The sequence below is a fragment of the Pimephales promelas genome, chromosome 9 (assembly GCF_988280905.1).
Source record: "Pimephales promelas chromosome 9, fPimPro1.hap1.1, whole genome shotgun sequence".
In the NCBI taxonomy this organism is placed as follows: domain Eukaryota; kingdom Metazoa; phylum Chordata; class Actinopteri; order Cypriniformes; family Leuciscidae; genus Pimephales; species Pimephales promelas.
The window spans coordinates 27,114,605-27,141,926 of NC_142777.1; the positions used below are offsets into that span (position 1 = coordinate 27,114,605).

Sequence of the window (27,322 nt, forward strand, 5' to 3'; positions counted from 1 at the left end):
TTTGTATCATCTAGAATTTGTAATGGTGCTTGTTAATTTGCTTATTCTTACAATCAGAGGTTTGCTCATGATAGATAGATAGATAGATAGATAGATAGATAGATAGACAGACAGACAGACAGACAGACAGACAGACAGACAGACAGACAGACAGACAGACAGACAGACAGACAGACAGACAGACAGACTCTGGCTGCACTGTTGAACATGAAGAGAGTGAGTGCTTCGCCTGTTATATTCACAGCTCAGGATGAGCACCATTGAGCCATTTTACACCATAGTCATGCATCTTTCTGTTTCTCTCTCCCTCACAGACACACTCACTAATACACACAGAGACTCATTCGACGGGCGTGAGCAGACATGAGCGATGTGAACACCTTTACATCAGTGTAATATCCAGCACTGTGCTCCAGCAGGGAGTGCCGACTCATCCATTCTGGATGTTGCTTTTGTTATAAGTGTAAATCATATATCCGCTTGACACTTTGATCCAAAATAATGACATAGTATCTAGGGGTATGTTCTCCCAAATATATGTCAAAGTACTGAGATGTCAAACAGACCCAGCCTCCCCACATCCCCCACACACACTCTCAGCCCATTTGCCTCCCCCGCCAAAAGCACAACACCTTTCCACAATGACAAGGCACAAAAGCATCTTTCCAGGATTATATTTTTCTCCTTGTGGATGAAATTTGCAGCAACTTATTATTACAGACTCTGTCTCCCCGGATGTACTCCATGTCTCTGCCTCAAGTGCACTTTCTCTTTCTTCACTGTCTTTTCACTTCTCTCTTTCTCCCCTTTCTAAGATGGATTGAGCCAGCCTCCTTATTGACATCTCCTTATTGACTTCCCTAACAGATGAGATGCGGGGAGATGCAATGTGATGCAATGTGCAAACAGGAAGCGGCGTAACTTTCACTGATCTTTCACTAATCCCTCCAACCTTCCCCACTTATTCAAACAAAAAAATGTTTACTGCATACTTGGCTTCGGATCCCAGGCTTCAGAACGACAGTGTAGTTAGTACATGGTCTAGACATTTTAAGGTGATGCTAATACGGATGACAGATTCAAGCCTCTCTCTCTTTCCACTATTTAACAAACTACCTGTGGTTCTCATAGGGGTTTTTAAGAATCATTCACTTCTACACATTGAAATCAGGCGCTTTAACAATACTTTGATTCTCTTAAACTGTACAGTATGTTGCTGAGGGTCTTATTACTTATCCTCATCTGTCTTTCTTTTTAAAATTCAGTCAATGCGAAAAAGCCAATTGGAAAGTTAATATTTATAATGTTGATAAAGGGGTGATGAACTGTGAAATCAAATTTTCATTGAGCTTTTGACATCTAAGAGGTTATCATATTAAAAGTATATCCTGTACGTTTCAGAAAACGCTTTATTTCACAGAGGATTGTTTTGTAAACAAGATTGGATTTGCAGACCGATTAAGATTAAAGAACGGTGCCGAGCCGTCTATATTGGATCTGACACGAATGGTGCAACACACGGACTCTCGGTCTAACATGTATGGGCGAATTATTCCGGTTGCCATTTTACAACATTGGACATTTTCACTGAAAAATGTGACTCTGACTGCAGACAATACTGGACAGACATGTGAGTTGAAACTCAATATAATATGCAAAACTGTTATCCACTCACAGCAGAGGGCATTTACTTCCAAGTCTTCAGTGCGAGACGCCCATAAAAACCGAGCGTTTTTGAGCTAGGCTCAAAACTATGGTAGAAAATAGCCTATTACTTATTCATTTAGATGTTTTTGAATGCAAAAACCAAGCGAACGTCATAAGTTGACCTCAGACAACAATAAAATAAAATTTAAAAAGCCAGTTCATGACCCCTTTAACCCTCCTGTTACCCTCAAATCTGATAACACTTTTTACCCTCTGGGGTCAATTTGACCCCAGTAATTTAAACCTCCACAATATGTGTATTTTTTTTTACAAAGTTTTGTCTTAGTTAATTTATGTCTTTGTTGACTACTTAAGTAACGTTTTAAGTTGACATCCACCCACCACCCCGCTCCCCACCCCACCTAACCCCACCTAACCCCACCTAACCCCTTACACATCCAGAATACCCATTGTACGACTATGGACAAATTTACAAATCAACATAAAATCTTACTGATTTGACCTAAAATTGGAAAAGTATAAATACATCTGGTGTTTTATTTTGTTTTATAATATTTCTAAGTATAGATTTTTGTAATCTATAAAATTTGGAAAGAAAAACTATTTATTTTATCAAGGATAGTAACACGAGTTATGTTTGGGGTCAATCTCACAAAAATTATGTTTTCTCCTCCCCCATGGCACGGGAAACATCCAAGTTCTCACAAAAATGATGTTTTCCCCTCCCAAATACACAGGGAAGAATTATTAGTTATCTTGAGAATTATGTCACATGTCATGTGAACTACTAGTAGTTCTCGCAATACTACAGATATGGTTATGTTTGGTTAGAGCCCTAAAACAGAGGGACGTTTTTTGAAAATGATATTGAATATGTAAAATTACAATGAACATTATAAATTCAAATTATAACATGTTATAATGACCTCAATATAACAACCAAAACAAATGTGTGTGAAATTTCAATATTTCTTCTGTTTTATTATACAACTAAAAGAGCCTGGGGTCAAATTGACCCCAAGGAACACCGATGCTACAAAATTTGTACAGGACTTTGAAAAAATATTAGCAGGTAAATTTTATGTTTTCAGAGTTGTCCCCATTAAATTAGGACAAGTCATTAAATTTGAAGCAAAAAATAAAAATAAAATTATGTTTTTACAGACGTTAAACATTGAATGGGGTCAAATTGACCCCAAGGATAATAGGAGGGTTAAAAAAAGGAAATTAAAGACTTTAAATGTACCTGCCCTTTTAATACTGTTGCCTCCTGTATTTCTAAACTTTTTTTTGGCTTTTTGGACAAAAATATCTGCTAAATAAAGTATTTGTATTTTTTTTATTATTCCTCAACATTATTTAGTGGCTACATTCTGTAACACTGTTTTGCTCTGTAGCCAAAAAAGAGCATATCCACTGCAATTAAAGACTGCGAAGATGCAAAAATCCAACCCCCGCCTTTCCTCCAAGCTCTTGTTGCAGTTTATGCCCTTACCACCTTACTAAGCGCTGCTGGATGACAGGCTTGCCGCTAATGCCCTAATGGACAGATGGGAGGATAAAAACTCAACTGTAATCATAACAAGCTTGACCCAATCAGAACAATTCATGATGCAATACTGTACAGACACATCTATACAGACACATCTGCTCCTAATATTTGAAATGGCCTTTTTTTTTTTTTTTTAGCAGCTGTCAGCATTGGGATTGAGAGCGACACTTTACCTTGACACACATCAGTGGCTCATCTGTAGACCAATGAGCAGATGTTAATCAGCGTGCTGACTGTCTGCCATCACCACTCCACAACATCGCCCCCTCACACCATTGCACTGCGCGTTACACAAGGGAATGTCGACAGATACGAGGCTAATTCAAGCATGCATTTCTTTGGATTTTCAATTAGCGATTTGCTTGAAAACATTCTCCCAGCTGCACCACGACACTTATTTAACACCCTTCCCTTCACTCCTTTAACACTGCACAAACAAATAAACCTGCATAAGCAGCAACACACTTTACATCTATGCTGACAGGCTCACACCATTGTTTTACATTCCCACATCCTGGGACCACATGTGCACGCACACACACTCTCCTAAGTGTGCCAGTAGGTGTGCTGCTCTACTCTAGCTTCCAGTGAGAGCGGAGCAGCTTGTGGGCTTGCTGTGGCGAGGAGGGCCAGATGCTGCGGGCTTGACCCCACGCCGTCGCAGCAGCTGAAACACACCAGGATTATCTGTGCTGGCTTTCTTTAATTTAATTTGTATTAGACCATCTTTGGGGGCAAACAGGTTTGGGGGGAGGAGAGCATGGCAAGGGGGTTGTGGGCAACAACAACAACAAAAAAAAAACAACAACAACAGCATACGGATGGCACATCACCCCCTCTGTGTTTCAAACATCTGGATTAGCGCTGTTAAAGATCAGATTTGTATTTGGCATTGTGCTGGTATATTGAGAGTAATAGCACACCTTTTGTCACACTATTGTCACCAAGACTTCCTTGAAATAAAGAGCTGAAATAATTTGGCTTGCACCGTAAACAATGCGTGGTAATTGTCTCTTATCAAAGACGTCGGGGTGCATTCATGTGCATGCACGCGTGGGTGTGCTTGTGTTTTTCAGTTTTAGGAGCCAGACATATCTTAAGGCTCACTGTGTGTCGGTACAGATTCAGATGTGTTAGTTTGTCAAAGCAGTGGCGAACCATTCCATTCATCTCTTGTTATTCGGGCTCCTCCTGATTAGCGGGCAATTTTATTCCTTGCAGGGCTGATAAAAAATGTGATACCCTATAGAGCTGGACTCTTTTCATTTATTCAGAGGACTCCGACTGTGGCCTTTCCATTTAATCTACATTATGTTTTTCAAAAGCAAAGTGGTGGAATCCCTCTGCAGTTGGACAATTTAAGCTTCAAAACCCAATACTTAACTGGGATTCAAGCTAAGCTTGGGTGAAAGTGGTTCCCCCTCCGTATGCACAGCGTAGCTGTATCTCTAATTTAGTGTTTTAATGCCGCTCTTCAGAGAAAGTCGTGGCCATTGCGCATGATGAGCCACATGATTCACTTTGTGTTTTTGTTCAGGTGGCAGGCTTGTTGATGAACCTCCCGTGCACTAAAAAAAGCATAGCAATGGCACACAGATGCGAACATGCGGCGTATACTATGAAAAACATGAAATAACATCAGTGCCGCATAGACGGATCAAGAGTGCGAACATCTATAAAAAGATAGTACTGCTGGAGAGTGTCAAAGTGAAGAAGAGTTAATCTTCCTCTGTTTTGATGGCAAGTGAAATAATTGGGCTCTCTTACACTCATTACCTGAGAATAATGCCAACCTTAGAGTTCTTCAGCAGCTCCAATTTTGTTCAGTTTGAGCTTTGAAAAATAGCACTTCCTCTGATTAGCAGAAACAGAGAAGAGCTGACAACGGGGTCCTGGGCTGTAGGTTAATAAGCAATTTATGATATTCTTTGAAAATGAGTCTTTAAAATGGGGTTATAACATCTACAGGGGAATTTGATGGGAATTGTATTAGCTTGCGCTCTGGTATTTATTGACACAAAATATGCGGTTTCTTCCTTTGACTGCATTTGTCTTCGAAATCCTTGCGTTATCGAAAAACACTCCACATATCCATGCCAGTTTTGTCCAGATATGCCAACAAACCGCTAATATGGAAGCTGACTTTTACATTTAACGACTAGACTCCTTGTTATTATCTCATTATAATTATCACAATCAACTTTCTACCTTAATAGATGCCCATACCGAGAGTGTAGTTAGACGAACACACCAAGTCTGGCAAAAAGCCCCTTAGATAAATGCGGCATAATGGTTGCCCTGGTCTGCTTTAATAAAGATCATTAGTTTGACTAGAGACGAGGTCAGCCAACAATACAGGGGTATCGGTTTCTAGGAGAGAGAAAGCATTTATCTGTCCTTTTGTTCTTACAAAACCAATATGTAGTGATTTCTGATCATTTTGATTTCTTGTATATTGTTAGATTCGCTAATTAAAACCTTAACAGATTGGTGGGATTGGATTCTTTGTTAATTAGCACCCAAAAAGTAACTTTAAGGTGAATTCAGAGGGAAAGAATCAAGTGATGTCCCTCTCCCAGTGGAGAACAGATGCTCTCAGGAGCATGCAGTTAATAGAAGGTTAAAAAGGTGTCACCTTGTAAACAAGAATTACACACACGCACCTCTATTTTTGCATTGCTCCCTTAGTGATCATCTCCCCATTGGATACTCGTTTTTCTAGACCAAAAAAGGTTGTGCTCTCTTTGCCTCTGCCCCTGCGGAGTCCTATTTCTCTCGCTCTTCGCCCCCGTGAGACACATGGCAGCCTCTCGCTTTCATGCAATTTCAAACAACACATATCATGATGCGCTGGATTAATGCTTGTTCCCCTAGCAGCACTGACAGTGAGACAGCCAAAAACAAAACAGAAAAAAAGTAACACTTCATTAATGGAGCTTTAAACAAACAGGCTCATTTTGGATGCATTCGCATTTTGCGCTGTGCCTCGCTGCTGCTGCGGGAAAAAAAAAGGAAAAGAAAAAGTAGATAAATAATTCAAGTAATGACAACCACAGGCTTTGTTCACCAACTTCCTTCTAGATCTAAGACCACTTTACAAATGCTTGTTTTGCGGTGTTGTATCAAGCGAGTAAATAAAACTTCCAGCTGTCTAGCAATGTTCAGAAATACAAATTGTATTCAAAGTGAAAACTGAAAAGGTGTACATATGTAATCCTGTCAATCCACTTCTTGTAGATAAATAAATAAATATAGGCATAGCTAAACAGCTATGGATCATTTCACAAAACGAAAGAATGCAGCTTTCATGGTTACATTTTGCTGCCTCACTATTTTGTAACGAATATGAAGGTTTAATTATTAAAAAAATAGATGAATGTATAAAGTAAAATTAACTGACATTCAAATTTCTTCATTTTCATTTTCATTAACTTACCTAATCTTATGAATATGACCTTCTTAAGAGTTAGTTAAATTGATAGTTCATCAATTTTTTTTTTTTGTCTATACAGTGATAGTCAGTGGAGTTTCTTTGTATGGACAAAAACAGTTAAAACACTTTTGTAAAATATAATCTTTTTTGGTTACGAGGTTTTTAAATCACTTCTTAACTTGAAAGTTTATGCAAGTGTAGTATTAATACTAATATTGACTTTTGTACTATTATACTATAATATTATTCTATATTTGTTTAGCACTCATGAGAGTGAGTAAATGTTGTTTAGGGGAATTATCCCTTTAGGAATTAGAAATAGAGTCAAATATGAATGTCTAAATACAATAGTAATAGATATGAAACATGTCCTACTGATTTCCAAGAGGCTAGATTATATGTGACCATTGATACCAATGGGTTTATATTTCTAGGAAATGTTACTAAACTGAAAACAGATGTACGCTTCCTAACATACTGTTATCCTGCCTTAGGAATTAATAGCTTCATACTGCTTGTTTTACTCATTTACTCCAATACTACAAGATCTCAGTGCTTTCTTCTTGCGTATACTACTCTCTAAAAATGCTGGGTTGTTTTAACCCAACTTTGGGTCAAATATGGACAAACCCAAACATTGGGATAAAAATGTAATTTAGAAATGTAACCCAATGGCTGGGTTTGTCCATATTTGACCCAAAGTTGGGTTAAAACAACCCAGCATTTTTAGAGTGTAGGTGTATCATATAGGTGATAGATAATCGGTAATGGCCAAATTATCTGACTGTAACTGGTGTCATTTATACACACTTTTTTTGGAAGTCACTGGGAAGTGTTGAGCGAAGCACTGATAAGCAGCTCTTATCCTTTTAATACTGCCCCTTAATCCGACAGAGGAAAAGCTGCAGCTTTAAGAGATTTAGTCTGGATTATTGCTAGTCTTCCAAATTAAACCAAAAGTCAGCTTTTTGTGGTTGCTCATGCACGCTACAGCCCACCACAGCACTGTGGCTGGAGCATTATAATAAGAATCACTCCCTGTCTCTCTTTCTTTCCCTGTCCAGTCCAGTAAGCAGCACTCAGGTAGCATCTCTCCCCTGTCTCTGAGAGGATGTCTGCCCACTCAAATTCTCCATCGTGTCAGCCTGGTCCTTCTAGTGGCTAAACCTGAGGCTTTCCTCTTAACCAGGGTGAGTTGTCTCAGGCACAACAAATCTGGTCTTAAGCCTGTGGACTAATCATTATTAAGACACGGACAGATGAAAGAGAGTCCTCAGAGTCTCCCCGACGTCCCCTAATCTGTCAGACATGCTTGTCTGCGGTGCATTAGCACATCTATAAAGCATTGCCCAAGACCGCAGGCCTATAGATGGCAGGAAGGGCTCGCTAGTACCCGTGTTCTGTCTAATGGCGAGCAATGTTTTGAAGTAACTAAATCAGCCGAGGCCATAAAATATGAAAATACCATAAAGCAAACACTGTCAAGCGAGAGCCCAGAGCTACATTGTCAAGCTACCTCTCCTGTACCTTCGTATTTCAGGACACAACATAAAAATAGACCACAATAACAATTAATCACGCTCTATGGGGAGAAGCTAAGAACCCCTGAGAGAAAACCGTCTCTCCCCATTTGTTACATGAAACAACCAAGACATAATAAACAAGAGACCAACAGAGAATAACACCCCTCCACACCACACACCACCCCCACCGGCTATAATCATGACAGATCAACTCGCGTGTTCGGGGGCATCTTCGTGGGCTTTCGCCGCTATATCGGGCTCTGTCGGTTTGCTTTAGGCTAATGACGTCTCAGAACGTTGGGCCGCCGAACACACATCTTTAGAGGAACCTGTACCCCTAAGGACAAATTATACCCTTATCATTATAGCTGCGACGCAATACTCATCAACCCTGTTCGAATCAAGTCTCTCGTTCGCTCACATTCTTCATCATTCTCTCTTTCAGAGCAGCTGTCTTGTCAGAATGTGGTTAGAGAGGCTGCAGCCCATGCTGAGAGCGCAGTGCCCAGAAACAGAGCAGCAAATCAGAACACACCGATCTCATTCATTAACTTTGGCTCCCTGGCTGCAGGACATCAAGCGCTGGACGTGACGAGAGAGTCAAACCAAACCTCCATTGTGTCTTGCCGAGTGGTCTCGGAAAAAAAAAAAAGGGCAGCTTAAAATCGTTTTTGCATTTTCATAGACACTCAATTTCAGGAGCTTTTTCACTCACTGATGTTTATTTTGGTCTGTTGGGCTTTCAAACGCTTTTGACTCTATGCGTCTCAAGCTTTCAGGTAAAATAAACTAAAATAAAAAAAAATGAAGAAACGACAAATCGTGTAAGTGAAGTAAGCCTACTGGAATCCCATTTATGCAGGAGGCTTGAGCAATCAAAATGCAAAACAGGATCAAACCGTTCCAACCCCACGAAAAAAAAAAAAAAAAAAAAAAAACAAGCCAGTGGAAAACTTTCACAGCATCTTGCAAATAACATCAACACATTTCTCACTAATCTTGAACGTTCCAAGATTCTTGGTGGCCCGTGTCAAGGCTTATATTTACTCACCCCATGGCAAAAGAAGTCCTACAAGGTTTGAAACAACATGAGGGTGAGTAAATGATGACAGAGTTTTCCTCTTTGGGTGAAATATAAAAGTATATAATAAAAGACAAAACAAAGAACAGCCAGAAGCGGTGGATATTGCGTTCTTCGAAGAAAAGTCAAGGGGGAATGGGCGATAGCAATGATTGGAGTGGCTAAGGCCCCTGGAAGGATGAACCTGGTCATAGCCCATTAGGAAAGACGTGAGCGGGTGCCACAGCTCATTACATGCTCTGCCTCCTGTTCTATGGCTGAACAATGCACAATTATGTTGGCCTGCTGTTTTCTCAGTGCTACAGCTATACAGCAGTCTTCCTGCCAACAATCTTGCTGTTCATTAAACCACCCCAACACACACTCAGCACACCCTGCCTACTAGACAAATAACCCCGGTTGCCAATAGACCCACAAAGGGGCTGGTTATTCTTACTCTTGTACACCCAGTGAATGCAGAAATTAATCTCAGCAGATATGTGCTACGATATTGTGTACACATTGTCTCAAGAAACAGTTTTTTTCCCCCTTTAATAAATATAGAGGTGAGTAATACGGGTGAGTTCTTGATATGTAATTGACTCGATACATCAGAAGATTGTATTAGACGCAGAAGAGTGAGGCAAGCACAGATCGATACATAAACAAGTTCAGATATTAATCTGTGAAAATAAATGCACAAAGAACAAACATAAATGCAATATCACACATTCTAACAAACTGCACAAGGCTTTTACAATGTACAACACTGGAGATAAAAGTGGTAGGCACTGTTATGGTGAACTTTCTATCTATCTGTCTATCTATCTTTCATATATCCAATTTATGATAATGAATGCAATCCCTGGCACGGAGAAAGAAAAAGAAAAGCACAGAAACAAATTCAGTTTGGCCACATCAAAAGGAAAGAAAACAATATTTATAATGACTGTTCTTTTCTTTTGTTGTTATAATGCCACATGCACTTTCTATACCTCTAAATGCTTTTTTTGGATCCTTTACTATGGGGTTTGGGAACATCCTGTTAACATCCAGAGTACTGGCTATCAATCGATTGTAAACGGCAAATAAATAAACTTCATGTAGCTTAACAAATGGATGTTTTATAAAAGCACTTTTCACCTCTGTACTTGGGGGCATATTTATAGCATCCCACTTTCAAATGATTCAGACAACATAGCTTATACTGTAATGCAAATGGCTTATTGTGAAAAAACAGGGAGTTGAATAGATATTCAATTTCCCTAAAAGGTCTATCCGTGTGCAGATCCCCGGGTAGTTTAATTGGCAAGTAGGTATACAAATATTTGGGAGGACATCTGCTCTCACAAATCTGATGGTTTCCACATATACATCAACACACCAGTTTGAATTGCACCCGCTAGAATTTTCTTTTTCTTTTTTTTTTTTTTTAAATTCATGTCAGGGCACTACACGAGAAACTGTGAATATTTCACATAATCTCCTAGTTAAAATAAGCGAAAAATGGTGTACCTTGTCCATTATCCTCTCTATATAATTTAACAAATCCCCTAATATTCTGATCAACCATGTAAAAAGCTGTCTGTTCGTCATTCCCTGTGGCAATGCCTTGTGTTAGAAAATGTAGGCCGACCTTTCCCATCCTATTAATTTAACCACAGGCATTTTCAGCGCTGGCAGCTAAATCTGTGTTAATGAGAGATGAGGCTAAAAGAGAGAGAGAAATCATTTATATAGTTATTTTCCTCTCTTGTGGGTCTCAACTGTATCTGTATCTGGCCAGCTACTTTTCCTTCAGAAGTCATTTTTCACAGGTTCCATCTTGTCGCCCTGATCTAAGCGGCATCACACATAAAGTGTTACTTTGCAAAAGTGTGAAAAAAAAAAATGTTGTTGTTTTTTTTATGAAAAGTGATTTCAAAGTAAACATACAAAGAGAATTTCAAAAATGTCAAAAGTTAATGGCTGATTTTAATATACTGTATATGCTGCCCGGTCTCATCCCAAGGCGTCATATAGGTGACGCTTTTGAAATTGCCTCTACATCCGACACCCACGGGACCCTTTAGCGTCAATATGAAACGCAGATAAATATATGGGCCAGAAGGCGCCTCCTAGTGGTCTAACCCTAACACTACCCCAGACCTAAACCTACCCATAACAGAAGCGTGTTATATTGACGCAAAAGGGTGCCATGTGCGTCGGATTTAGATGCAATTTCAAAAGCGTCACATATATGACGCCCTGGGATGAGAATGTGTTGGTATATGAACATACACTGTACAGTATGTACATACACAGCATGTGTCATGTAAAAAGACTAAATAGGACTTTTCAGAAACAGATTTTAGCGTGTGTCACTTTGCAAATGCTTTCATATTAGGGTGATCTCTCCTTTTTTGTACTGACTGACTAAAGATATTACATTGTCAGCTTTTTGTCATAAATGTTTGAGAGCGGGCATCAAATGAGAGGGCTTATGTCAGCTCATGACTGGAGTCACAAAGATAGCATTAGGGGTTTTTCTTATTCCAGATGAAGCTATGAATGCCTCATCTGCAGGCTACAGTAAGGCGATTTAAAGAGAATGAGTTTGCTTGACTATATTTCTCTAATAATGTCTCACTTGAACGTCGGAGTTCGGGGAATGGTTGAACATTTGTGTTATAATGGAACTGTGGCCCTTTTATTAGATCCAGAAATGTTCCTGTTTGTAGGCGACTCGTGAAGGCAGAATGCCAGCCGAGTCTGTGGCTTACAAATATAACCTTTGAAAACTCCCATCTTCATCTGGCAGAATCCAATCAGAACGCATCGCGAGGTACTTGAGATAAGGCGTATCTCTCACTTCCTTATCCCTTTTCTTCCTGCTCGGTCTCTCGTACTGTCTATTTTTCTCTTTGGCACATAACATAAAATAAAGAACAGGAGAACTCAAGTTGATAAAAAATATGTCAAGTTCAGGCAGTCTGTGTAGTTGTTGTTTTATGACATTTCTTTCTTGTCTTTCTTTCTTTCTGCTTACTAACCCCCACCCCCAATTGCAAGTGACAAAATCCAAATTCTTCATCAGAGCAGCCGAGTTCAGTGAAGCCTTTCTGAAAGCCCTTCAGGGAGGCAGCATGCTGTGGCCTTTACCTTATCATGTATGGGATTTAGAATGATTAATTGGCTTAGTCTGACGAAATTCAGAGAAACACAAAACCCCAACAGTTCAGTGAAGTCAAAACATTTTCAAAAACATAACCTGAAAGGTGAAACAAATTATTTTTCAAAAGCAATTTTGTGTTGAAAAACAACTGAAATTTATTTTAAACAGCAAAGTTTATATATATGGTAGCCTAATTAGTAAACAACAGATAATGTAGCTCTGGAATAATTCTATAAAGGGTTTGTCAAACCAAAAGTTCTTCAACAAAGGAAGGAAGCTAATGTGTTAGCTGAACAGGACAGGAGCGAATAATATAGATTTTTTTTTCTGTAAATTTCTTGCAGAAAATAAAGTCAAGCACTTTCAAGGACCTGTATCTTATTTTCAAGAGCTTTCCAGGACCTTGAAAAATAAAATTCAGATTCACAAACTTTCAAGGATTTCAAGGACCCATGGGAACCCAAGTCCTAAGTGGCTGAAATGACGAAAATAATGTGTATTTTTACATGGCATGACATTGCTTTGAATACTCAAAATGACATGGGAATGAGTCTTGTGCAGAGAAGCCTTATTGTGAAGCTGTAAGTGCATGATGGATATACTACTGATTAGTTTGGCACCCAGGAGAATAGGGCTACCATTAACATCAACACAAACTGAAAGCGTATGTAGCTTTGCTTCATTATAATGAAAAGACAACTTTCAAAATGACATACGTCTGTATCACTAATAGTACTATGTGATTAATCTAATCGTATCTACAAATCCTTATTGACAGGCTGATCTCAAATATTATGCAAGCAGTGGGATTTATTTATTTATGAACAATTTTCGGTAACAGAATGCTATCATCTGGACAGTACTTAAATTATTGCTCCAAAACCAGAGACAAGGATTCTTTTACAGATAATACGTGACACTAGTCAAATAAAACCAATATTGAGTTTTCTTTTTCGCACTCTCCTTAAAACATTAATCTTTTTTTTTTTAAGGGAACTACAGTACATAAATTAACAGGTTGCTTTCTCCAAGCACTAACACAAGGCAGATCAATACTTGATGATTTTTAGCTTTTTATTAGTGTCATGGATGGAAAGAGGCTTCGTTTTAGTTTGAGCAGATTGTCACGTGTGCTTATGCTGCGAGATTCACCACTGATCTTGTATAATCGGCTAGAGAGAACCTGAACCTTATTTTGAAGACCAACCACAGACAGGTTAACCACATGACTATGTAAAAACAATGCAATTCCTCAGAGACTGGGATCACAGAATCATCTCCAGAGAGTCAGTATCGTAAACACAGAGCTTTGCTGTAGCCTTGAGATACAAATTGCTGTTTTCGCTATATATCTTCTATCTGTTCTACCCTCATGTTACTCCCTCCTTAGGAGTCACTGTATTCCTCATTTCCAAGTCATTTTGGATAATCACTTCTGCTAAATGATTAAATATAAATATTGGCAAGTTTTCAGCCCTGTATGGTGACCTTGTTCAATGGTGACCTTATACCACAAGTATATCTGCCACTGCTATACATTCTCATCCTTTGGCGTCATATAGGTGACACCATATGACATTTCGTCAAAATACTATGCACATGGCACTCTTTAGGGTCAATATAACACTGTTATGGGTTTAGGTCTGGGGTAGGGTCTGCGTCTCATATTGACGCTAAAGGATGTTTGACGCCTTGGGTTCTGCATGTTATATTGACGCTAAAGGGTGCCATGTGCGTAGTATTTCGACAAAATGTCATATGGCGTCACCGATATGACGCCAAAGGATGAGAATGGGCTCGTTGTGCTCAGCATGTTAGAAAAAACACACTATGTGCTCTGCAAAAGCACACTATCAGTAGCATCAGTGTACATATACTATCTAGATTATCAGATTAGATTCATTATCACTAAGATGGTAGTGTGTAATTTTAATTAAAACTATGCAATATTTCCTCACTTGCAGAAAAAAAAAAAGAAAATTGGCATAGCACTCTTCCAAACATCCATTTTCAGAATATAAGCTCCAACTGGAACTGTAAAGTAAACAAACAAACAAACTGCGTCTCAAAATCATGCTTAAATCACAAAATGCAGGAAAACAGCCCTCGTGCCTTGATACTTCATGGCAAGGAGATGCATGCACTGCACCAACCAGTGTGTCCTCAGCAGACCTCTGGGAAACCCTGATTGAGTCAAAAGCTTCCAAGCCCAGGCTCATAATGCGTGACAGAGCTATTATCGGTCATTTCACAGCTGCAATGTTTGATTGTGCCACACATAAATGGATGTGTAATTACAGTGACAACATTTTTCATATACAGCATGTTGAATGGGGAGTCACTGTATTTTTCACATGTTATAGAGAAGGGGAAAAGGATATGGGTGACTGTAGTCAGCCCATCTTTGGGGACTGGTGGAGAAATTTGCAAAGAGATGTTTGTTAATGTCAGGTGGAGCACCGTGCATAATGAAACCAGCATACAAATAAGCCCACACCTAATGCTGCAGTGAAACAACAAAGCTTGTGTACTATCACACTCAATCTACAGGCTTATTCAGCCCACACCAACCCCCTTTCTTAATTCTTTGTCTTTTCATCAGTTGAGAAAAATAGATGTTCTTTAATCCCGCTGCTTAGGTAGTTTTATTAAAGGATTACACTACCATGCCTAGATACTACATTTGCTGTTACACTCGGTAATTCCTTTGTCCAGCCAGCATGCAGCTTTAAGTCTTGCGTTAACCTCTGTGTAGTCTGGCATACTGGATGATGGTAAGTAGGGCTCTGTCTGTATATTCCTTCATTCAAAATATCCTCAGTGTTTTACTTGATCATCTGGTGACAGCTTCAATTTAGTAGTGATATAACTGCGTTCTATTGATTTCCACAGGCTTTACAAATGACCAAGAGGGCTGAATCAGCCAATCAATGAATAGGTGCAAATTTAACCTCTCTCATTCTGCCAGCAGTGAAACTTATCATGTGTGCTAAGTCTTTTTGTGTATTGCCTGACAAATCAAACAGCCATTTCACTATAATTGAAACTGCAATATACAATTGAGGGCATGCGTTTGCATGTCCCTTGTGAAATGTATACAAATAGGCTTTAAGGTATTTTTTTTTTTCAGTACTCTCCTTAGATATTTCCCAAAAGTCAAAGTGATGGTGAAACCGATCATCCTTTTCCACAGTGTACATCTCATTATTTCTTAATGCATAATTTTTCCTTGTGTTTGCGCCTTTAGTGATAGTTGTGTATGAGTCCCTTAGTTATCCTCAGTCACTGTTGGGAACAGCTCAAATGATTCTGGAAAGTCAAAAAACATGCGGTAGCTGAAGGGTTTTTTTAATTTTTTAGAGGGCAGCTTCATTACTCGGGACAAATCAGCACACTTGTCACAAACATGCAAAACGTTGTTGATCATTGCGGAACCTATGTACTGTACCATGATAAGAACCCAGATGCATCATAAAAAGTTTATATAATGTCTAATTTCCCTTTAATTGCCATTGAGGCCTAAAGCAACCTGACTGGTTGATTACATTACCCCTGTCATCGCGATAAATCCTGCTTATCACTGTGTAACTCTACTGCAAACAGATGTAACTTTGCCTTTTCACTTCAGATGTCAACCATAAACCACTGCATGCCACCCATGAAGAAAGAGAACTTGGGTGTGAATCGTTGTTTTCACAATGATTGTATTTAATGGTTGCACCTGAAATGACATGCAGTGCTGCCGATTAGCCAGGTCAGTGCATTTGGCAGATGTTCAGGCAACAGCTCTTTTGCTCAGCACGAAAAAGAGAGAGCAGAAACAGAGGTGGCCAAATAATCCACTTTGGCAACTGTCCAATATTGGCTGGCTCACTTTTTTTATTCTACCTATACTTAGGTTTCCAACACAACAAATAATGCAAGCATGTATTAGTGTAGGTATGTTAAAGGGATAGCTCACAAAAAAAAAAAAGAAAATTCTGTCATCAATTACTCTCCCTCATGTCGTTCCAAACCTGTAAGACTTTCGTTCACAAATGAAGATCTTTTTGATGAAATCTGAGACTTCCTTTCACTCCATAGACAGCTACGCAACTGACACATTGATGCTTCAAAAACTTAAAAGAGAGACCGCAAAACTAATCCATATGAATTGAGCAGTTTAGTCCAAAATTTTCTGCAAAGACTTGATCGCTTCATATGATGAACAGATTGAATTTAATTCACATATAAACATTGATCAGTGAACATAAACAGAAGCTTAACCTAACCTGCTTGAACGCGGTTCTTGCACGTCAAGCGTCATGTCTCGTCAGAACATTTTGAACTAAACCTAAACCGTTCATATGAAGGACAGAAAGATTTCAGATTTCATCAAAAGATCCTCGTTTGTGTTCGGACGATGAACGAAAGTCTTTCGGGTTTAAAACGACATTAGGGTGAGTAATGAATGAAGGAATTTTCATTTTTGGTGAACTATCCCTTTAAAAGAAACCATATTTCAATTGCCCAGTGCTGCGGTGAAAAACAAACAAGAACAAAGGAACTGAGTAAAAGAAACCACAAGCTATCAGTAAGCTAATTTCTCCTTTTTGACTAGGTTGGACGACTCTCCCTCAACCCTCCCTTGACCCCTCCCTTGACGCTGGTAGCCATGGCAGGCTGAAGGATGGAGCAGACTGGAGCAAATCTCACCTCAGGCAGTGGCATGCCGTTGATGATGAGGTCAGGCTGCTGAGGGCCCTGCCCTGTGAAGGTATGGTGGAAGCCATGGTTGGGTGCTGCATTCCTGGAGTTCTGGTTCTCCACGTTGAGGAAGGTGCTCTCGGAGCGCCTGCAGCCCAGCGGCAGAGTCTGCTGGTGGTAGTCGAAGTAGTTGAGCGAAGAGGTGAGAGACGAACAACTCACCACATTCATCTTGTCCGTCTCCTCCACGTCCCGCGGCACCAGCCGGATGTCGTTCTTGCTCAGCTTCTTCTTCTTGCTGGTCTTCTTCTGGTTGCCGTAGGAGTACTCCGCCACCCTGCGCAGGTACAAGAAACTGAACAGACTCAATAAAGCAGTGCTCAGCCTTCCTCACTGCACACACAGCCAGCACCAGGTCTTAGCCTGGATCGGGTTGAGGTGCCAGACCCATAGCCAGACCCGGCGCAAGAGAGATCGGCCACATTCGAGCGACCTCCGGTCGCCAATGGGGCCGACATCCCTCATTTGTTTGCATTTCCATGCTCTGCGATTCGACTTGTCACAAACACACATCCACAATGCAAACATGCTAAACCACAGAAGCACACACAGCGACAAATGATCAAGCATCATAGCAAGTGTAAGCAATAATATTCAAAGCAAAGCCACCATTTGTCTGCTTTTTCTCTACTCATTTTACAAACCAGCCCGCTGGCAGGTGGGTTGTGAATTTCAATTCTCTGAGCTACAGTCTGTGGCTACTGTTAACTTGATTTGAGGGTTTTGATTCTAATCAGAGTAAATGAGAAACTTTGAGATCTTACCCCCGAAGGATGCTTAAGTTGCAATCTCAACATAAACTTATGAGCTCATAAAGAGAGTTAGAGTAGTTATGTCTGAGTTATCCCCCCCTGACCCCTCTCTCTTTTTCCCATGAGGATCATTACATCTATATCCTGAAACAATTTTACACGTATTTCTATGTCCTTAGAAGGGCACACATTCACCGGAACTTACGGCTTTAGCTTAATGGTACGCTGGCTCTGCCTCCAAAACACAAAGCTCCTCTTTCTGTGCTTTTCATTTGAATTCAGCCTGTGCCTCCCTGCTCTTTACTTTTTTCTGGCTCTGAAAAATGATAACGGTGCAGGACCTTATCTTTTTAGGAGTCATCTAAAAGCATTTTTTTCCTCTGTGCGAGTTAAAGCACACACTTTTTTTAAAAAAAAATTAGGCGGCCGAAAGCATGCATAATAGCTTGTCATAAAAAAAAAAAATACTATTATGTCATCGATGGAATAGTGAATTTGTTTCTTTTGTTAAAGATATTAAATTGAAAATATGTAAAAGGAGATTTTAGAGTGGTTGCCTACTGGAGGCTCTTCATATTTAATATGATGATGTCAGTTATTAATATGGATATTATTAGGTGGTGGTGTTGTCTGTGTTGTTTTAAAACTATTGGTTTTTGTTCGGTAAACTGCAACAGCATCCGTGTATTTTATTTAACTGTGTTAATAAAGTCGTCTCAATGGTTGGTCATATGTCGTTTGGCTCTCATCGCAGTGAACACAATCCAAAGAATCTCAGATGAGCCAGAAAGGAGAGTCTGTGAGCACTGCAGAATAGAACTGTATCAAGCACTCTCACTAACCCCCTGTTGGGAGAGCTGAATGCCTCCATCAGGTTTCTATCAGGAGAGGAAAATAAATGTGTACAGCAGCAATCTAAACACAGGCCATCTCTAACCATCTTGCGATCACGGCATGGTACTGTAGATATAGCGTGACTAAACATCGAAATCACGATCTAGCCTTCTTCAAAATGTTCGATTGCATAGATCTCTGTTAAGATGGATCATTTACTGTATTGCTGCTGCATTAGAAGACAGAAACGTCAACAACAATTTGAGGTAAAAATATGCTAATGGTTTCAGGTTAAATTTGCAAAAGCAATTTATATGGAAATGTTGAGTGGTAATGTAGCACAGGGAAATCAACACAGTGGCCAATGTTACAGATTGATAAGTATTCATACAGTAGATTAACTAAATAATATTCTCCCCTACACACTATGTGTCAAAGACTAGTCCGGGTCTATACATTTGCATGATTTACCTTTTATGAGCATAATTGTTACTAAGAAAGTGTGATTGTTGTCACAGCAACATTTGGTTACTATGTCATTGCTACTGTTTTTTTTTTTTTATGTAGTGCACCACTCACAACCATAATATGTTGTCATTCAACCCATAAATAAAATCTCTAAATGTGTTTTCTAGTGAATATTTTGATTTGAGCAAATTTGAGAGAAGACCTATAGGTCATAAAATTACACCAATAATGTGTGCTGGTGCCAGTCTTAGTGCAGATGATGTGTGAGGAAAGGCCTGTGCTTGCGTACTTTTCCTTACTTAAAATGCATCAGTCACCAAGTAAAGGTTGTTTTAGAGCACCCTATCATTTAGGTTGTACTTTTCTATTGTTTGCTTATTTCAGAAATAACCCACTAAACTAGGTTTAATTGCTGCTTACATAAAGTATAATAAGCATTTCATCAAGTGATAAGTTGGAATGGTTGGAACTTGGAAACAAAAAGGTTGTTGGAAGTAAATATTTTGTTTGGTATGGCTATTGCATCTGCTTTATGTTTACTACATAATTTTAATACATGTATTTAAAGCTCATGTAGTAACTCCCTCATTTGGCTTTATAACTGAGGAATTAAAAGAAAATGATGCAGCTTTGTAATAAGTAATATTTATGATAGTGTAAATAATACTAATCATGATACACGGATGTAATGATTACAAAAATTATATAATGTTTCGCTTATTTGTGTCATCAGTAATGGCAGCAGCAGAGCAAGGCCTGAAGCGCATGCACAGTTGACGACACAGCGCGTGCACAGCCAAGAGATACACATCAAACATGCTCTCCATATGTCTTAATCATTATGCTGTCTAATTCATTGATAATTGTATGCTGATTCATTTGTAGTACTACACATATATGCAGGATAGTAAACTAGACCAGAGTGCGAATTATGGGACGGTTAGGCTAGCTATAGGATCTGACACCCTAAGTGAGGCCTAATTATTTTTAGGCCTTTCCATATTTTACATTTATATTTTCCATGTTTGTACAGCTTTTTTTTTTTTTTCTGTTTTTTGTCATTTCTGCCAGTAATTTTCAAAGCCAATAAACTCAGTGTCGCGCAACCAAAATTGTTGTTTGGTGCCCCAGCAACACAGCTATAACCGTCAACTACTCAAAATATGTTTGAAATATACACTTTTTTTTTTTGTTATTTACTTAAGTAAATAATGATAAATGGTTAATGTGATCAAACAAACAGTAGGCCTAGGCTACTTATGTTGTGTCTACTATCGATATTCCATTCCGTCCTAACGGAAAGACCTCGAGCAACGTACTGTTGCTATGGTTACCACCTCAGGTGAACAGTTTCGGTGAGCTTGTGTTTAGCTTTTGGGGTTATGCCTTTTTTTAACTCTGTTTTGTGTCAGTTAATAATTCGCACTCTGAACTAGGTTGTTTTTAACTTAAAAGAATGTATCAGATTGTTTGGGTACCTGCAGTTGTATGTTCGGATTTCCTTGTTATCCCTTTTGCACTTGACAGCCACAAAGATCATTGTGACAAACAGGATGACTGCGATAGAGCCAAGGGCAATGATGAAAATGAGAGACAGGTTGACGGGTCCGATTTGCTCCTGTGCATTGAGATCAGGGGATAGATAAATGACAATGTATGCCGAGGCAGATAGAGAAGTTTGGCCGTGGTCGTGCGCCACCACCGTTATTTGATAGGATGGTTTCGCGTTCTCCCCAAACGTCTTTGTGGTTCGCACCTCTCCATTTATCTGGTCTATTTCAAAGTATGCCATGTCTCCTTCTGAAATTGAATACGTCAACCTTCCGTTTTCCCCCTCATCGTAATCATCAGCTTTTATTTGCGTAACCAAATAACCAACTCCAGCATTTTTCGGAATTGACACCTCCGCGGTGCCATTGACCAGGGGCGGGGTGGTCATCACTGGTGTGTTGTCATTTACATCCAGAACAACAATGCGCACGGTGGCGTTGCTGGTCAAAGGAGGATCTCCCCCATCCTTTGCAGAGACTTTAAACTCAAAAGTCCGCGTATCTTCGTGATTAAAAGCCCTAACGCCGTATATTTCACCGTTTGAGTTCACAGTAACGTAAGATTCCACAGACATGCCCCGCACCTCCGATTTGATGATTTCATATGACACAGTGCCGTTCATGCCCAGGTCAGGGTCCCTGGCGGACACCGCCAGCAGAAACGCGCCTGGGACGTTATTTTCGAGGACCATGGCTTGATAATGTGGCTTAGTGAAGTACGGGGGGTTGTCGTTTTCATCCGTAACTTTCACTGCAAACGATTTCGAGCTTCTTAACGGGGGATATCCGCTGTCCTCGGCTAGAATGGTCAAATTGTAGATGTCTCTCTGTTCCCTATCCAGGCGGCCATCAACAAGTAAGGTGGAGAAGCTCTCGAACTCGTTTAGTCTAAAAGGCACATTGCCCTGCAGTCTGCACTGCACTTTTCCATTCGCTCCCGAATCGTTGTCTGATACTCTCACCAGAGCTATTACATATCCTAGAGGAGCGTTTTCGCTCACCTCTACGATCTCACTGTTTTCTGACAACAATTTGATTTCTGGCGCGTTGTCGTTTATGTCGATTACATTAACAATCACTTTGCAGTGGGCAGGGATTGAATTTGGACCCAGATCTTTGGCTTGGACATCAATTTCGTGGACGTGCAATTCCTCGTGGTCCAAAACGCCATTCACGGTGATCACGCCCGTTTTAGGGTCGATTTTAAACATTTGTTTGGTCAGATTGGAGACAAAGTTTATGAATGAGTAGACCACCTCGCCATTGGTTCCTTCGTCTGGGTCCGTAGCGTTCAAGTCTATGACTAACGTACTTATGGGGGAATTCTCCAGCACGTTTACAGTGTATACTGGCTCATCGAAAACTGGGTTATTATCGTTGGAGTCTATGACTTTGATGTTAAGTTGCACAGTCCCAGACTTTGGGGGGTCTCCACCATCCTCCGCTGTGAGTTCAAACGTGTAACGCGACTGCGTCTCTCTGTCTAAAGTCTTTTCCACCACAAGTTCTGCGATTTTGGACCCGTCTCCCCTCGTCTTAATCTCGAGACCGAAAATATCATTAGGGGTAATTGTGTACGTCTGAATGCCGTTGCTCCCCGAGTCCGGATCGCTTGCCCCCTCTAGGGGAAACCTGGTCCCGGGAGCGGCATTTTCCGAGATTTCGATGTCGATGTGGTTGGTGGGGAAGCGGGGCGCGTTGTCGTTTACGTCGATAATCTCAATTTTAATCACGCAGATCTCCATTAAGTTCGACATCACCTCCAACGAAATAAAACACTTCGGTGTCTGTCGGCAAACAGCATCCCGATCAATTTTTTGCTTAGTGATGAGCAGTCCGGCGGGGCTCAGATTAACCCATCGCGGCTCGGAATTGGAGATAACCCGTAAATAAGGCTGTCGGTTTGCCAAAGCCAAACCCGCAACTTTTGCGTCCGCCGTCACGTTGGCTATCTTTGTGCCTGGACGCAGCTCTTCTTCCACGGTGTATTTTAAATTGAAAACGGCATTGACTCCAGCCCAGCACAAGAGAAAGCACAAAAACATTTGTACGAAATCCATGTCCTTGGAATGCATTGTAGCCTACCTGTTGATGTATGTCTTCACACGCTCATTTGCATGATCTTTAATTAACATTTAAACCTATTCGGTACGAGGTAAAAAAAAAAAAAATGAAAAAAAGATCCAATAAGTCAAACGAACAAAATCACAGTCTGGTAGGTATCCTTTAGAGTGAACGAAAATATTTATATCTGCGATGAAATTCATCTGACTTGTACTGATTACGCAGTTAATAACTTCCATTTACTTTATCGAAATCTTATCAGGCCACCCATCTCTTGCATTATTTTTGAAAAAACATATGAAGAAACCTGGTGAATAATTCTTCATATAATGAATTTGAAAACATTGTGAATGGAAAACATGGCTTCAACATGAACAGTTGTGTAGTTCAGGATAACCGAGATGTAAACCGACCATTTTGAGCCAGTGAAAGAAATATTCAACACAAATGTAGGCTAAATGTAGCCTACGCTGGAAGGTCCTCAACTTGTGAATGAATGAATAGAAGGATCCAATTCAAAAATGTTTGCTCTCGGTATCATGATCGCGATGAACACTTGCCATTGAGTTAAAACATCGCTCGTGACTAATCAATCCATTTAATGATGTGAAGTTGGGATGTCTCCTCCTTGATCCGCATTCATGTCCATGCACATATCCAACGGATACCACTGTGATTCCAATTTCAGAAGAAAAAAAATCAGTGCAATCTCTGAAACTGGAACAATGATGGAAAACCAATATTAATAAAATATCAGTCCAGGTCACAATTCGGTGATATTCCCATTCGAGCAAGAGGTGGGTGTCTTCTTGTCCAGTGAAGATTTCTCTCGACAAGCTTAAATTTCTTGTATGAAGGTATTTCAGTTGGCCTTAGTCCAGAAAGAATTAAACTAAATCCGAATAAAACACTGAGGAAAGATCAGTGGGAAAAAAGAAGAAGAAAAAAAGCAAGCATTTGTAAGTGCAGTCGTCTCGCCGTGATAAAAGCGGCCGGTCAGAAATATCCAGCCTCTGGATGAAGCGAAATAGTTCTTGATATAGTTCTTAAATGTGTCTCACTGAGGTAAACGCACGGCGCTCATCTTCAGCGCATACTGTCGAATGCACAGCTCAGAGTCTCGCGCTCAGTCTCAGCACCCGCAATCCCCACAGCCAATCAGAGGTTACACTGGAGAGCTGGATTTGCTGGTGGGTGGGGCAAAACTACAGATATGAACTCGGCCAACTAGCTCTAGTTCATGCAACACGGCATGTTACGCGTGCCAGTTATGAACATACAGTGTTTGCATTGTAGCCTACAATTCTTGATTTTCAGGAGGGGCAACTTTTTTAAAGGGAATTGCAATTATATATATATATATATATATATATATATATATATATATATATATATATATATATATATATATATATATATATATATATATATATATATATGTATGTATGTATATGATTCGTCCGATTTTTTTTTTTTTTGTGTGTTGCTATTCCTCCCAAAAAAAAAAAAAAAAAAAAATTCTTTATTGAAGTTTCGAGGGCTATACGTTTAAGTTTATCATAATCTAGATAAGGTAATTGGCTATATGTAATTAGACCTATAATGACGATATGATTTATGTCTATCCAAATTAAAAGTTGACGAATATTCTCAGGCGAAAGTAGGCTCCTGGACGACTCTTGATCGGCTACATAATCAATATAGCAGGTTATTTAAAATGAGTCAATTTTATAATATTTTATTGACCTAAAGCAGGTGTGCATCTATTTCATCCGCTGACAGAAAGGACCCATCAGTTCATCAGTATAAATATCAATAGCCTGCATGACTATTTTTAGATCAGACAGATCTGGGTAGTATCCACGTCATATTAGCCTACGCCTGACACAAGCCTGCACTTTCGGCAAATAGCCAATGTTTTTAACTCACTTGTCTATGCGAGATTCAGTAGCTAAAGGTGAGGTGCACGTGTTGCGCTTAGAGTAGCTATGTTAAGAAAATTTTGGCATAGATGCATTGCATAGAAAGCGATCACTGCACAATTTTTTTTTTTTTTTTTTTTTTTATCACTGCACAATATCAACACTAGGGCTTGAAAGCGTTTGCGTCATTGATCATTCTCATCACCGATGACGGCCACAACATATTACTCTCTCTCTCTCTCTCTCTCTCTCTCTCTCTCTCTCTCTCTCTCTCTCTCTCTCTCTCTCTCTCTCTCTCTCTCACACACACACACACACACACACACACACACACACACACAGAAAGAAATAAGAGGCGCTCTCGGGCGTAACATGTAATGAAATGCTGAGGCTATATGAGAAAAATAATATTAGGCTAATTATTATTAGCTATTATTGCATTATAAATCCGCGTATATTTGTCATTAGGCTATTTATTCCTTGTCTTTATTAAATAGGTTATACTACGCTTTTTTGTATCATCTAAATGCATCAGTATCTCGAACACGCACAAAGACGAGCCAGGAGCTGTCTATGGTCAGGAGTCATGCACACATGACAGCATGTTGAGGGTAAATCGTGTTTAAAGTCACAAGGCTGACACCTAGCGGCCGACACCACTGTCATCTCCCATTTGAAGAAACTATTTTGTTTGTTTATTTGTTTGTTTGTTACGCTCAGACATAAATGTTGGAAAACAACAAATACAAATGCAAAAAGTATTTAGGCCTATTTTATAAGTATTTAAACTTATAGGATTACACATATCAATGTATTTTAAGTTATTTATATATGTATAGTTAGTCAGTCAGTCAGTCAGTCAGTTTGTTTAGTTTGTTCGTTAGTTGACTAGTTAGTTAGTTAGTTAGTTAGTTAATTACGCATTTAATGATGCATTAATAATTTTGCTTAAACTCCCATGGTGGACAAGTGCAAGCCAAATGTTCATATCTAGTGATGTTCCAATGGTGATAATAGTCTTAAATAATCCAACATTAAGTGATAGAAGGTATTCCTTCTGCTTAGAAGCACTGGAATTCAATATGATATGTCCTTAAATTAAGTTTGTTGTATATAGGTCTATGTTTGTATGTTATTTTTTTTCTTTCTTTTTATTTTACTTTGTGAAATGAACCTAAGGTTCTGAAATATAGAATGAGTTATAGTTAGTTAGTTAGTTAGTTAGTTAGTTAGTTAGTTAGTTAGTTAGTTAGTTAGTTAGTTAGTTAGTTAGTTAGTTAGTTAGTTTGTTAGTTAGTTAGTAGTTAGTTAGTCGCTTCCAAAATATTTTACTGACCAGAATCATCACTTTTTTTGTTTGCCAGCCATGAAAGTTCTCAAGCAGTCATATTAATGAGCAAGCACAGAATGTCATCATCTTTTAATATTCCAGTTTATGTTTGTTTTCAGTTTGAAATGCTTTAGGGACAGCTGTCAACCTGTTGCTCTGACTGTTGAAACCTGCCTTGCTTCAGAAGCAAAAACAAGACACTGAAGGTGTATTTCAGCTAGTTTTATCATCTTGATGTAAAAAGATTGAATTATGAGGATGACTGTTATTTTTTCCTTGAGCCTTTAGCAGTGGTAGGTTCCATCAATAAAACTATGAAGGAAATGCTGTATGTGTGCAATAGACTCCTGCCTTGACAAGTTGTTAATCTCACTTTCCTCACACAATACATGTTATGACGTGCACCTTCACTTCTTTGACATCAAGGTTAATAGAATTAGCTGGTTTGTCCATGTCAACACACACTGTTGAATGCCTTATGGTATACACATTTTTATGCTCAAATGATATTTGTTGATTATTGTTCTGCAGCATTCTTTTAGTAGCATACTCAAAAGCCTCATTCTTTGAATTGTTTTTGATAATAGTGAAGATGTTGATTCTGCAATAAGTAATGTATACGGGTGAGGTTTTAATCTTGCTGTGTTCCATTGATTGCAATTGAAGAGAAATATGGGGTTAGAATTGTTGCATTACCGGTATGCTAAATGAATAGATTGAGATTCACAGACAAATGTAAAGAGATTCACAAAAATGTATCAAATTCACAAATAAATAGATTAAGATTCTCAAATAAATGTAGTCACACACAAAAAAAAAAAAAATGTATGAACTAATAAATAAAATGAGATTTGCACACAAAAAAAATGTCACAAACACAAATCTGGCTGGCATTTATTTATAAACCGTTTTCTGTGCATTTGTAAATTATTGCATGAATTTGTGGCTTGATTCTTGTGCATTTGTAAATCCCCTCACGCATTTGTGGATTTTGAAACACTACTGAGTGGACTCTACCCACTGTTTCCTCAAGCCAATCAGATAACAGACATATTGAGCTGACCAATCGTAGCACATTCTCGTTTTGACCAATCAAGTTAGGCTTTACACTCTGGGCGGGAATTGAATCTGATTAATTTGGAACATATTTGCACCCTTGAAATGGAGCTGTAAACTATAGGCGCTGTGGTTAAAACAACCTGTTTCCAAAAGATTGTTGGTGTTTAAGTCTTCTTTATATTTCCAGGATAAACTCAGGATTACACA

At 39.2% G+C, this 27,322-nt stretch overlaps 1 protein-coding gene and 1 long non-coding RNA gene across 9 annotated transcripts in view; one reads left to right on the forward strand and one right to left on the reverse strand.

Moving 5' to 3' along the window:
- LOC148977567 (uncharacterized) overlaps positions 1-18,613 on the forward strand; it is a 214,203-nt gene extending 195,590 nt beyond the window's left edge. For all 5 annotated transcript variants that reach the window (XR_016169701.1, XR_016169698.1, XR_016169699.1 and 2 more), the window contains one exon: positions 16,991-18,613. This is a non-coding gene — a long non-coding RNA (uncharacterized LOC148977567). The remainder of the gene's footprint in view (positions 1-16,990) is intronic.
- Positions 1-23,937, reverse strand: part of pcdh19 (protocadherin 19) — a 63,947-nt gene extending 40,010 nt beyond the window's left edge. Inside the window, exons 1-2 of one of the 4 annotated variants that reach the window (XM_089134936.1) lie at positions 20,669-23,937; positions 17,299-17,413 (exon numbers count right to left, since the gene is read on the reverse strand). In XM_089134936.1, the coding sequence (XP_088991062.1) occupies positions 17,299-17,413; positions 20,669-22,815 (2,262 nt within the window). In that variant the 5' untranslated portion in view covers positions 22,816-23,937. Of the gene's footprint in view, positions 1-17,085; positions 17,432-20,668 lie in introns of all 4 variants that reach the window. The other 3 variants (XM_089134935.1, XM_089134934.1, XM_089134933.1) reach the window with 3 other exon arrangements.
- Positions 23,938-27,322: the final 3,385 nt, after the last annotated feature.